Below are 13,081 nucleotides of genomic sequence, written 5' to 3'. Positions count from 1 at the left end.
ATTTGCATTTTTGTCAAGTGCTTGCAGTACTTTCTCTTTCCCTTCCTCCCTTTCTTTATAGTTCTGGGGATTGAACCCAGGGCCTTGTGATGCTGGGCAAGTGCTCCTCTGCTGAGCTACCCCCTAATCCTTGTCTGTTTTTTTTAAATTAGTAGATTATTAGTACTTATTGATATTTAGGTGTTCTTGGCTTATTAAAAATGCACACTAACCCTCATTCTGGCATTTATAATGCAGACGTTGATTCCAGTTTGTTTTGTCTGCCTTTTATTGTTATCATGGCAGAACTATTTTGCTTTCAGAAGAAAAGCAAATTTAACCAAATCGTGCCTCTTATGCAATATAAGGAAGTGTTGAACCACAATATTATCAGAATGATCATGCATCGATTTGCATTTTTTTCTCTACATTGTTTGGACATGAACTGTCCTGAACTACAACACGTACACTTTATTAGCACCAACTTGAAGTTTCTATATTAGTGGGAAACAGTGGCAACTTTACTTCATTTAAAAAAAAAAAAATAGATCATTTTAGTCTTAAAGGGAGAGTGTACCTTTTCATGGGCAGAAGAGGAATAAGGGAATAGAAGCTGCAAATAGTTAACAAAATAAAGCCCTGGACTCTTTGACTGCCAAAAGGGGGGGGGGGGGGGGAGAAAGAATGAAGGCAAAATTGAGTGTCCTCTGTCAGGCAGGACTCCTTTTTACTTATTTTCTCATTTAGGAAATAGAAATAATTCTTTGTGAGGTTGTTTTCATGTCTGGTTATCTGGCTTGTCATAGGGACTTATCAGAAGATGGTTCCTTAGGGTTCCGGTGACAACTGTATGTGGCAGAGCCTGTGCCCAGCAACAGAACTGTAGTCGGTTACCTGACATGCTGTTCTTGAGGTGTGAACAGACTTTCTGTCTGTCTGTTTATCTTTTTGGTCCTGGTCTTAGAGACCATCAGTTTTATACCTCCTTCAATGTAAAATTTTTAAAGCCAAGTTTCCTCTTAAAGGCTTTTTATAGTTGTATCCCTCAAATTATAATAAAGTATATTTTCATTATCATTTCTTTAAAAAATTTTTGATTTCCCTGCTTTTATAACAAATCTGGTTTCCCTGGAGATGTCTTCGACACATGGTTATTTAGAAAAGTGTTCATTTCCAAATAGTTATGCTTTTAAAGATCATACTGGTTTTTAAATTTTTATTATCAGAGAATATTCTACATAATTTTTTGTGTTTGGAAATGTATTGAGATTTGTTTTACGTTCTAGCAGGAGGTCTGTTTTGGGGAACTTCTCATGTGGACTTAAAAATCTGTTGACCAGTTGTTGGGTGTGGGGTCTATAATATATCTCATGGTAAGTTGGTTACAGTGCTGTTCAAGTCTTCTGTATCTTACTAGTGTTTTGGTCCACTTTTATCAATTGCTGAGAGAGGGATGTGGGAATCTCCAGCTATGATTGTGGAGTGGTACCATTTTCCCATTTGGCTCTGTATTTTTGTCTCTTATGTTGAAACTCAGTAATTCGGACCTGGCACAGTCAGAATGGTTAGCTATCTCCTTTGTCTACATGAAATGTCCTCTTAGTCTCTGGCAATATTGCTTGGCCTGCAGGCCATACTGTCTGGTATTAATGTAGCCACACCAGGTTTCTAGTGCTTATTGTTGGTATGATGTATCTTTTCCCATCCATGTGCTTTTAATCTATTGTTAAACAGTGTCTCTTGTCTATAGCATATAGTGGTTTTTTGCTTTTTCATTAATCTAGTCTGATAGTATCTGGCTTTTCTTCCTCTTTAATATACTCTTAAAAAAAAATTTTTTTTTTTTTAAATTATTCTTTTCATTTATGCCTGACAGGAGAATGTACTTTGATACCATACAGACCTGAAGTAAAACTTCCCATTCTTATGGGTTGTACATGATGTGGTGTTTCACTGGTTGTGTATTCATATCAGTGTCTGGCTTTTAGATGGAATGATTTGTCTATTTACCTGTAGTGTGACTGTGAACTGGTTAGACTTAAACCTTTGTCCTTGCTATTTATTTATTTTTTATGTTTCCTTGGTTTCTTTTTTTTTTTTTTTTTTTTTCCTCTCCAATTTTATCTTTTGGGTTAATTAAATAGCTTTTAGCATTCCATTCTGATTTCTTTATTGACTTTTTAGCAAGATCTCTCTTTGTACTTTTAATGTTGCCTCAGGGATTAAGAGCTTGTCATAGCTCCGTGTTTACATTACTTTAAATATAAGACACGGTCTGCAGTGGTAAAATTCTGTTACTTTCTCCCTGTTGTTTTTGGGTCTCATTTTTCTGTTTCTTTGCATGTGTAATAATTGTTCTACTGTGTCGAATGTTATAAGTGATACATTACAGAGTGTGAATTGAAGGATCTTGAGTTTGATCCCATAGGAATTGGTTCTGTCTGTGCATCTCATGCAGAGCATGCATTTCCTCTCTGAATTCCAAGGATGGTCCTGACTCTGGAGGGAGATCTTTATTTCCAATGTGTGGCCTCCCTGGCATCCTATGAAGATCCGCATGAGGAACTTTTTTCTGTAGTTGGGCAGCACCTGGCACCTCCTAGCACTGTATGACCTCCAGAATTGTCCTTTGGTCTTGGGGCTTATGGGCCTTGCCCTGTCCACGGACAGTCAAGCCCTTGGCAAAATATCTTTGGTAAATCCCCACAGAGACTCCTGGGGCCTCCTTTCTGTAGCTCTGGCCTATGAATTCCAGATGCTTCTGCAACTTGGAACAACCACCTCTTTTTCCTTGGCTTAGGGAAACTACAGTTCTGTCTGGGCAGAAAATGCCCCCAGGCAGAAAGCCAGACCTTTTGGGGCCACCTCCCACATTTCCTTCTGTCAGGGCTCACAGTTCTGTGTGCCTTTGGTTCAGAGCCTGAGGACAGGCAGCTGCTTCCTCTGCTGTATCCAAGTGTGCCATTTTACAATGGAAGTCACAACCAGACCTGTTGACCAGACCCATTGCTCTCTGGTGGCCGGAAGCACAGGCTGGTCATCTGCTTCTCACTTGACGTTTTTTCTTATCCTGTCAGAAGTGCGATGGATTTTCTTTCGATAGAGTCTGGATTTCAGTATTGACTGCAGAACCATCGTTACCTTTCCTCAACTTCTGTCCCAACCCGAGTGTCAGAGCTTGTGGAGCCTGGCCTTTGGTCCACCTCCATCACAGATGTGCCTGGTGGCAAGCAGCCCCAGAAACCAGTAGCTGTGTCTTTTGCACAGATGGTCACCCATGCCCTCTTACCCTTTAGTCCTCATTGTCAGCAGCCGTCTGTGAACAACAGTTCAAGTTGGACAGTTGCCTTGAAAATTTTTTAAAAGTGATCAGCTCAGGATCAAGTTCGGTGAACCATTTGGCCTTATTTTTACTATTACAATTAGCTGTCAAATATCGACTCCTTTAAACCTGTGATGTATTTTCTGTTTGCTGGACTGATTGTGTGTTTGTGTATAATGTTGGTTTCAAAAACATTTTCAGATAGCTTTCAGTAATTGAAGCACAGTAAGTTTCTCCTGTAACACACACACGTCGGTGTGCGCACGCACACACATGCTCTCTGTATATTTTATAATTGATTCACGTGTGTTTGCTTGGCACTTTTTGTATTTCAAGTCTTTTCAGCTTCCTGGCCCTTGCTTTCCAATCATACAGTGCTGGTTGACAGTCATTTCCTCTGGCGTGGGCTACTGGGGCAGCCCCCATTTTCCCCTTTCCAGGAATCTCCTGACCAGTTGCTTCCGTAGTTTCATCCTCCTAAGATTGAGTTTCTCACTGTAACGTAAAAACCACACACTCACTCTTCCACATTGTTTTTTTTTTTTTTTTTTTCTTTCTTTTTTTTTGTGGTGCTGGGGATTGAACCCAGGGCCTTATGCTTGCAAGGCAAGCACTCTGCCAACTGAGCTATATAAACCCCAGCTTCTCTTCCACATTCTTTTCAAGACTCTAGCTTCCCTTCTCTGTAGTTTCTTCTCCTTGGCGCCCCAGGGTCCCTCCTGCTCACAGCATCCCTCGATGATGGTGACCTTCTTCCCAATTCATTGGGTCAGTGTGCTGACCATTACCTTCACACAGAATTACAGGTGTTTGTGTGCATGTCTGGTCCTGTCTCTGGATATCAGAAGACATGACTCACCAGTCATCCTGTTTTTGGGGACCCCTGGTCTCCTCCTCCTAGCAGATACTCAGTAATGACTTGTCATTTCTCCGGTTGTGATTCTGTGACCCAGGCAGGGCAAGGACTCATTTCCATTCACAGAATGCGGAAACAGACTCCAGGTGTTTAAATGACATCATACAGAGAGTTACTGATTGAGTCCACATTTATAATCCAAGTCTTGTAATTTTTTTCTTTGGCTGTCTTTCTACTCTTATCTCACTTGGCTCAGAATTATTTGGTAGGTGCTTCAGTGTGAACGTACCTCCTGTTCTACACTGAGTGTGTTCACGTTCATTAAAAAGTGAGGTGGGATTTTTCCTATTTCCTTCTCCTCCTCTTGCTGTCCTTGGAGGCCACAGCTGCCAGTACCCTTCTTAAAGCAGCTGTCGCGAGTTACCTTGGCCTTTACAACACACAAGTCCCCAGGAAAATGTGCTGTTTTGCTGTTTTCTATGCACGAGGTAATACCACCTAGCAATACGATTCTCCCCCTTTCCTCTTTTCTTTCAGGCACTTCGTCTTAGTAACATGGCCATGGGGAAGACAACCACTGGCCAGATCGTCAACCTGCTGTCCAACGATGTGAACAAGTTTGATCAGGTAACTTGAGGGGCTCCTTTTTCCATGCATGCCCCCACCTTTTAGTTTAACCTGTTGGAATGCCAGGATTCTTTTGAGGACATAAGACAGAGGCACTTTTTAGTACACATCTCACTTCTCCTGTGTATAATTTAGATATGTAGTAATATGTGTTTATCCTAGAGATTCAGTTTTTGCTTTTTGAATGTTCCATGCAACATCTTTCAGTAATATGCATGCAGAGTGCAGCCATCCTGCCCAACTGGGTTGACTACCTACCAGTCCTCGATTGTCCCTTCTTAACTCTTGGCCTGTGACAGTGGGATAGCCAGCTAAATTGACTTTCTTATCTTCTAGAGGCTAAACTTCTGGAGGGTGGGATGAATCTTTTCCCTGTGGTCTATACAATGGGTGGTCTGTAAGAATCCTTTGCTACATAATGCCAAATGGGTGGTCCCTAAGTAGAATAATTGACTTTCTTCTATTGGACCACTTATTTTTTACACTTACCTTATGGTTGTAACACAAAATCTAGGACATTGTAGCTGCTGGTCAGGTCTGTGTTGCACTGGGGCCACTTCTTTTGCAGTTATTCATTCATCAGACATAAACTAGGGTTTCCTCCTTCTCTGCTCACTGTCAGGGGTGAAGATTTTAGTTTCTGCCTAAAAAAGCTTGAAACCTGTCCAGGAGTTATGTATGCATTAATACATGTAAGCATACATAATAATAATATATAAGCTGGAGAAAGTTAGCGGGCCCCACTGTACAGCCCCCCAAGGTGCTGGAAGCCCAGGGGAGATGGACCCAATTCTGTGGCAGAGAGAGTTCTGGGATGTTCTGAGGTCACCTGAGAGTTAGATTAGTTCAAAGTCTTCCTTATACTCCAGTCAAGTGCTCCTGTGAGGGCCTGACGCCTCCGCTGTGGCCCCATTTGACTTCATCGCCAGGAGACGCTTGAATTGCCACCTCATAGGTTTGAAGTCCCCTGTGGTCATTTCTGTGTTTCTGTGCTATGTTTTTACCAGATTTTTTTTTTAATCTAGTCCTAAGAACACGCTGTCTTTTCCTTTGAAGGTGACGGTCTTTTTACACTTTCTGTGGGCGGGGCCGCTGCAGGCTATCGCAGTGACTGCTCTTCTCTGGATGGAAATAGGAATATCATGTCTTGCGGGGATGGCAGTTCTGATTATTCTCCTGCCTCTGCAGAGCTGCATTGGGAAGCTGTTTTCATCTCTGCGGTAAGAGACATACTGGTGTGGAAACAATGTCGCGTGTGGGTTAACAGCCAACATCTGCCTGATGCTTTTGTTGAGACACAAAAGAAATGCCTCTGATTAAAAATAAATGCCTCTCCTCTTTGCATATGTTACAAACTCTTCAGGCTTAGCTGAAGGCCAGTGTTAAAGGGAGAAGGTGAAGGCCCTAACTTCTCCCAGCTGCCTTGTCATGCACGGTGGCCTCAATAAGTAGAGTAACCCTAAGCAGAAGTTAGATATGTAGACGTTGTTTAAATGTATCTTAACAATAATAAATGCAAACATTTTCTAGGCCGACTTCTAAATGCATATATTTTTATCATGTCTTTTGGTGCTATTTTCTTGCATGTTATTTTTAATTGTTTCCATTAAATTAGAAGCTCCCCAAGCACAGGGTCGATCTTAATGGCATCCTATAAAGTCTTATAAAGTCTTATAGTCCTAGCAGCATATGTGTTAGAAAATGGCTGTTGACCAAGAGCTTGACAGTGGTAGAAGTGACTTAGACTTGAAGCAGGTGCCAGAGAATTGGAAGTGGGTCGTTGTGAAGGTGGTCAGTTGGTGGAGACACCCTGCTGTTTGATGTACCTTGGACGGACACCCTGCTTGTTTGATGTACCTTGGACTCTTTTTTTCTGTGTCTTTGCTTGTGGTGTTCTCTCTCCCTGGGAGTTTGCTCTTCCCTCTGTTTTTCTTTGGGGGACCCGGTTCCAGGGCTCTTGGTGGGTGGGAACCTTTTGCTTTCCCGATGGAATAGTCGGCACTTTAGTCCTGCTTCATTCCACCTCTGCCAGCCATGCCGTTCTCAGACCCGGGTGCCTTGCTGCCTCCCCCGACCTGGGTTCCCTTGAGGGGGATGGATTGATTCTATTGGACCCACGTTCATGTCTTCCTCTGGGGACATTGCAAATGCTCCGAAATACTCATGGAGCTGGGATGCCTTGTTGGCTTCCTAACAGCCGCCTCTTCCGTTTGGGCTGTGGGAAGGACCTGCCTGTGCCATCAGCAGAGCTGAAGGAATCGTTTGGTCCATGGTCTCGGCCTGTGCCTGCTGCTGATAAGGGAAGGTAGGCTGCACCTCCACTCCATTGTCTGTAATGCCATATACCTCACCACGCCCCCCACGTCTGTCCCCCTTAGGAGTAAAACTGCAGCCTACACGGATGCCAGGATAAGGACCATGAATGAAGTTGTAACAGGAATCAGAATAATAAAGATGTATGCTTGGGAAAAGTCATTTGCAGAGCTTATTACCAATTTGAGAAGGTAAGTTTTTGTGTTTATTGTGCTTTTCTCTTTCCTGTTTTTACTGAGAGTAGAAGTCTTTCTGTGCTTTCACATGAGGATGAACTTAAATATGACCCACACCACCCCTGCATGTGGCAGTAGGTTTAAGCAGAATGGCACCAGATACCATGTTCTCCTGTGCTTCCATTCATTGTTCACCTACAGCAAAAATCATGTGCTTCTTTGTGATACAAAAATATGTATCACTTTTTTTGTATATGTTTTTGAATACTCCAAATCTCCTATAAGCAAAGATTTCAAGATGCAACTGTTTTTGAGAATATTGCATTTAAAATAAAACTATGATTTATGCTAATGTAGCCAGATGGGATGATGATAGAGACAGGGCATATCTGTATTAGGTCAGACTATACCAATGGGTGTTATCCATTCCAAACAGCTATGGAAATACTGTTCCTTTTGTCTTGCTTTAGAGTCTTGAAATTTCTTTTGACTTTCAATTCAAGTATTTGGTTACTTTAATGTGTTCCAGTCTGAGGGACTTTGAAGCTTCTGGTAGCCCTGGCCCAGTCCTGTAGGACTAGTGTTCAGATGTGCTCTTCGCTTCATTCTTCTCTGCCTACCTCTGAGTGTGCAGCGCTCCCTGACTCCACCGCTGCTTCTCCCACCTCTCCTGGGTCCCTGGGACGTTCTGTGCCTGCTGCTCGCTCCAGTGTTTTGGGATCTCCCAGCTTTGGAGTTGCTTATTTTCTTCTCCCATGAGTTCCTGAGCTCCTGCAGGGGACAGGCTGTGTCCCACTGCCATTGGTGAGATGCCCAGGACTTAAGACTATGAACACTTATTGAATAAATTTGATAGAATGATTCTTCAATTTGGTCTGATTGACCCACAGTGACTTGAGCATCATTCAGATGGAAAAACAGAGGGGTTATCTAGTGCTCTTTGTGGTCACTAGACGAAGCTGCCCCAGGGCCTGTGCTGGCCAATGGTTCCATAACATAGCAGGTCATTTATTTATCTTAATGTACCCGCTGCCTGCCAAGGGGCCTCATGCACAAGGTACTCTGTTTCATGTCTTTTGACATGATGCTTCTTGAAAACCATGTGTATTTGACTCTGTTTTCCAGGAAGGAGATTTCAAAGGTCTTGAGAAGCTCCTACCTCAGAGGGATGAATTTGGCATCATTTTTTGTTGCAAACAAAATCATCTTGTTTGTGACGTTCACCACCTACGTGCTGCTCGGGAATGTGATCACAGCCAGTCGTGTGTTTGTGGCCATGACACTCTACGGGGCTGTGCGGTTGACCGTCACTCTCTTCTTTCCCTCAGCCATCGAGAAAGTGTCAGAAGCAGTCATCAGCATTCGAAGAATCAAGGTTTGGTGGCAAATAATATTTTAAAGTTGTAGGTGGCTGTTGGGTACAGTGGTGCCTACTCCTACATAAAGTCACTGTTCCCATTAGGCAAGTTTAACTCTTTCAGCACCAATACACACAGTCAGTCCAAAATGTCGTATATTTCTTAGGTACTGAGTGTACTAAAAATGGCGCAAGAACTGTTGCTCATTTATGGCAGCAAGGTGGGGCTCTGGAGGAGTGCAGAGCATGTCTAGAAGCAGGAACAGCAAACACATGTCCTCTCCTAGACTAACTGGAGTGTGGAGGCTGGGGCTGTGTTCAGTGCTAAGTGGAGTGGGAATCCACTTCCGGCTGGAACAAAAGAACTTGGTGGAAAAATTCCTGCTCTTTGGACAGGAATAGTGGCCTGAACTTCACATGGTCATCCTCGTTGAAGAATGGGTTCTCTTCTCCATAGATGTTTTGCTTGTTGGTTTCTGGGTATGCCTTTTGATCCTGCCTTTTATCTCTCCATCCTGTCTTCACCTTTTCTTTCTCTCAAGGAGCCTGTCTTTAGCAGACTTCAGCCTTGTTGAGTTTATTGAGTTCCATAATGCTGCGATTACTTTTCCTAAGTAGCCTTCGCTAAATCGCTAGGGGCAAATGATTTACATAGTTGCAATAAGGGCCTGGCCGCTGGAAGGTCTCAGGTGTTTGAGAGGTATGAACTTCATGGCTAGGCATAAACTTCAGGATCTGGGCTTTAAAATAGCTACTTTGTTTTGTTCCTGGTTCCCAGTAGTGCTGGATGCCCAATAATGGACCAAAGATGAACTTACTTGATCCTGTGTGGGACTTTTTTTTTTTTTTTTTTAGGTGGGGGAATTGGGGCTTTCCTAAAATATAAGATTTTTAAATGGTAAAGCTTCTATTTTATAAAAAGTATTCATAGAATAGATCAGTAATACAGGGTCAGTTCTGGTCCTGAGCTTATCATTTTTTCTGCCAGTGATCAAGCAACACTTTCAAGGGATGGTCCATGCAGTTCAATAATTTTTCTTTTTTCTTCTTGTGATAGCGCATCCCAATGACTCAGGAGGCTGAGGCAGGAGGATCCAAGCTAGAGGCCAGCCTGGCCTGGATGTCTTAGTGGGAGCCTGTTTTAAAGAAAAGTAAAGGAAAAAAAAATTTACGTTGTTTTGCATCTTGAAAGAAAACACTGAAGAATTTCCTTCAACCGTAGTGTCCCCCCAAGTATACACCATAACTTTTCCCAGTGGTGCTTCTCATGTGTCGAGCTGTTGTCATTCTTTTTTTTTTTTTTTAATTTTATTTTATTTTTTAATTTATTTTTATTGTAAACAAAAGGGGTACATGTTGTTTCAGTTTGTACATGGAGTAACAGCATGCCATTTGCATATTCATATATTTATATAGAGTAACGATGTTTGATTCATTCCGTTATTTTTTTTCCTTCCCCCCCACCTCTCTTTTCTCTCTATATAGTCCCTCCTTCCTCCATTCTTGTCCCCTCCCACCCCCCATTAAGTGTCATCATCTGCTTATCAGTGAGAACATTCCTCTTTTGGATTTTTGAGATTGGCTTATCTCACTTAGCATGATATTCTCCAATTTCATCCATTTGCCTGCAAATACCATAATTTTATTATTCTTTATAGGTGAGTAATATTCCATTGTGTATATATACCACAATTTCTTTATCCACTCATCAATTGAAGGGCATCTAGGTTGGTTCCATAGTCTGGCTATTGTGAATTCAGCAGCTATGAACATTGATGTGGCTGTATCTCTGAAGCATGCTGATTTTAAGTCCTTTGGGTATAGGCCGAGGAGTGGGATAGCTGGGTCAAATGGTAGGTCCATTAGAAGTTTTCTAAGGAATCTCCACACTGTTTTCCAGAGTGGCTGCACTAATTTGCAATGTATGAGTGTACCTTTTTCCCCACATCCTCTCCAACACCTATTGTTGCTTGTGTTCTTGATAATCACCATTCTAATTGGGGTGAGATGGAATCTTAGTGTAGTTTTGATTTGCATTTCTCTTATTACTAGAGATGTTGAACATTTTTTCATATATCTATTGATTGCTTGTACATCTTCTTCTGTGAAGTGTCTGTTCATTTCCTTAGCCCATTGGGTTATTTGTATTCTTGGTGTAGAGTTTTTGAGTTCTTTATAGATTCTGGAAATTAGAGCTCTATCTGAAGTATGAGTGGCAAAGATATTCTCCCACTCTGTAGGCTCTCTCGTCGCATTGCTGATAGTTTCCTTTGCTGAGAGAAAGCTATTTAGTTTGAATCTATCCCAATTATTGATTCTTGCTTTTATTTCTTGTGCTATGGGAGTCCTGTTAAGGAAGTCTGATCTTAAGCCGACAAGGTGAAGATGTGGACCTACTTTTTCTTCTGTAAGATGCAGAGTCTCTGGTCTGATTCCGAGGTCCTTAATCCATTTTGAGTTTAGTTTCGTGCATGGTTAGAGATATGGGTTTAGTTTCATTCTGTTGCATATGGATTTCCAATTCTCCCAGCACCATTTGTTGAAGAGGCTATCTTTTCTCCATTGCATATTTTTGGCACCTTCGTCTAGTATGAGAAAATTGTATTTATTTGGGTTTGTATCCGTGTCCTCTATTCTGTACCATTGATCTACCTGTCTATTTTGGTGCTAATACCATGCTGTTTTTGTTACTATTGCTTTGTAGTATAGTTGAAGTTCTGGTATTGCGATACCCCCTGTTTCATTCTTCCTGCTAAGGATTGCTTTAGCTATTCTGGGTTTCTTATTCTTCCAGATGAATTTCATGATTGCTTGCTCTATTTCTGTGAGGTACGTCATTGGGATTTTAATTGGAATTGCATTGAATCTGTATAGCACTTTTGGTAGTATGGCCATTTTGACAATATTAATTCTGCCTATCCAAGAACATGGGAGATCTTTCCATCTTCTAAGGTCTTCCTTAATTTCTTTCTTCAGTGTTTTGTAGTTTTCATTGTAGAGATCTTTTACCTCTTTGGTTAGATTGATACCCAAGTATTTTATTTTTTTTGAGGCTATTGCAAATGGAGTTGTTTTCCTCCTTTCCCTTTCAGCTGTTTCATCGCTTGCGTATAAAAATGCTGTAGATTTATGCGTGTTGATTTTATAGCCTGCTATTTTGCTGAATTCATTGATGAGGTCTAGAAGTTTTCTGGAGGAGGTTTTTGAATCCTCTAAGTATAGAATCATGTCATCCGCAAATAGTGACAGCTTAAGTTCCTCTTTTCCTATTTGTATTCCTTTAATTTCTTTAGTCTGCCTAATTGCTCTGGCTAGAGTTTCGAAGACAATGTTGAATAGAAGTGGTGAAAGAGGACATCCCTGTCTTGTTCCCGTTTTTAAAGGGAATGGTTTCAGTTTTTCTCCATTAAGAATGATGTTGGCCATGGGCTTAGCATAAATAGCCTTTACAATGTTCAGGTATGTTCCTACTATCCCTGTTTTTTCTAGTGTTTGAGCATGAAGGGGTGTTGTATATTGTCAAATGCTTTTTTCTGCATCAATTGAAATAACCATATGATTCTTATACTTAAGTCTATTGATGTGATGGTGTATGTTTATTGATTTACGGATGTTGAACCATCCTTGCATTCCAAGGATGAGCCCCACTTGATCGTGGTGCACAATTTTCTTAATATGTTTTTGGATACGGTTTGCCAATATTTTGTTAAGGATCTTTGCATCTATATTCATCAAGGATATTGGTCTAAGATTTTCTTTCCTTGATGTGTCTTTTCCTGGTTTGGGTATGAGGGTGCTATTAGCTTCATAGAATGAGTTTGTTAGGGTCCCCTCCTTTTCTATTTCCTGGAATACTTTGAGAAGTATTGGAATGTGTTCTTCTTTGAAGGTCTTGTAGAACTCAGCTGAGAATCTGTCTGGTCCTGGGCTTTTCTTGGATGGTAGATTTTTAATGGCTTCTTCTATTTCATTGCTTGATATTGATCTGTTTAAATCGTGTATGTCCTCCTGGTTCAGTTTGGGAGGAGCATTTGTCTCTAGAAATTTGTCAATGTCTTCAGTACTTTCTATTTTGTTGGAATACAGATTTTCAAAGTAGCTTCTCATTATGTTCTGTATCTCAGTGGTGTCTGTTGTGATATTTCCTTTTGCATCATGTATTTTAGTAATTTGAGTCTTCTCTCTCCTTCTCTTTGTTAGTGTGGCTAAGGGTTTATCTATTTTGTTTACTTTCTCAAAGAACCAACTTTTTGTTATGTCAATTTTTTGAATAGTTTCTTTTGTTTCAATTTCATTGATTTCAGCCCTGATTTTAATGATTTCCTGTCTTCTACTACTTTTGCTGTTTTCTGTTCTTCTTTTTCTAGGGCTTTGAGCTGTAATGTTAGGTCATTTAATTGTTGACTTTTCATTCTTTTCTGGAATGCGCTCCATGCAATGAATTTTCCTCT

The 13,081-nt window shown here is 41.1% G+C and overlaps 1 protein-coding gene across 6 annotated transcripts in view; it reads left to right on the top strand.

Moving 5' to 3' along the window:
- The window catches only part of ABCC4 (ATP binding cassette subfamily C member 4 (PEL blood group)), a 243,002-nt gene that overhangs the window by 69,348 nt on the left and 160,573 nt on the right, over nt 1–13,081 (top strand). For all 6 annotated transcript variants that reach the window (XR_013763518.1, XM_079138025.1, XM_079138024.1 and 3 more), the window contains 4 exons: nt 4,695–4,784; nt 5,841–6,004; nt 7,163–7,288; nt 8,399–8,648. Coding sequence is in view for 5 of the 6 variants with exons in the window: in XM_079138025.1 (XP_078994151.1) it covers nt 4,695–4,784; nt 5,841–6,004; nt 7,163–7,288; nt 8,399–8,648 (630 nt within the window). In the remaining variant the exon portion in view is untranslated. The remainder of the gene's footprint in view (nt 1–4,694; nt 4,785–5,840; nt 6,005–7,162; nt 7,289–8,398; nt 8,649–13,081) is intronic.

This window comes from Sciurus vulgaris (assembly GCF_902686455.1).
Source record: "Sciurus vulgaris genome assembly, chromosome: 4".
NCBI classification, from domain to species: domain Eukaryota; kingdom Metazoa; phylum Chordata; class Mammalia; order Rodentia; family Sciuridae; genus Sciurus; species Sciurus vulgaris.
This window is presented reverse-complemented; position numbering and strand designations above follow the sequence as displayed.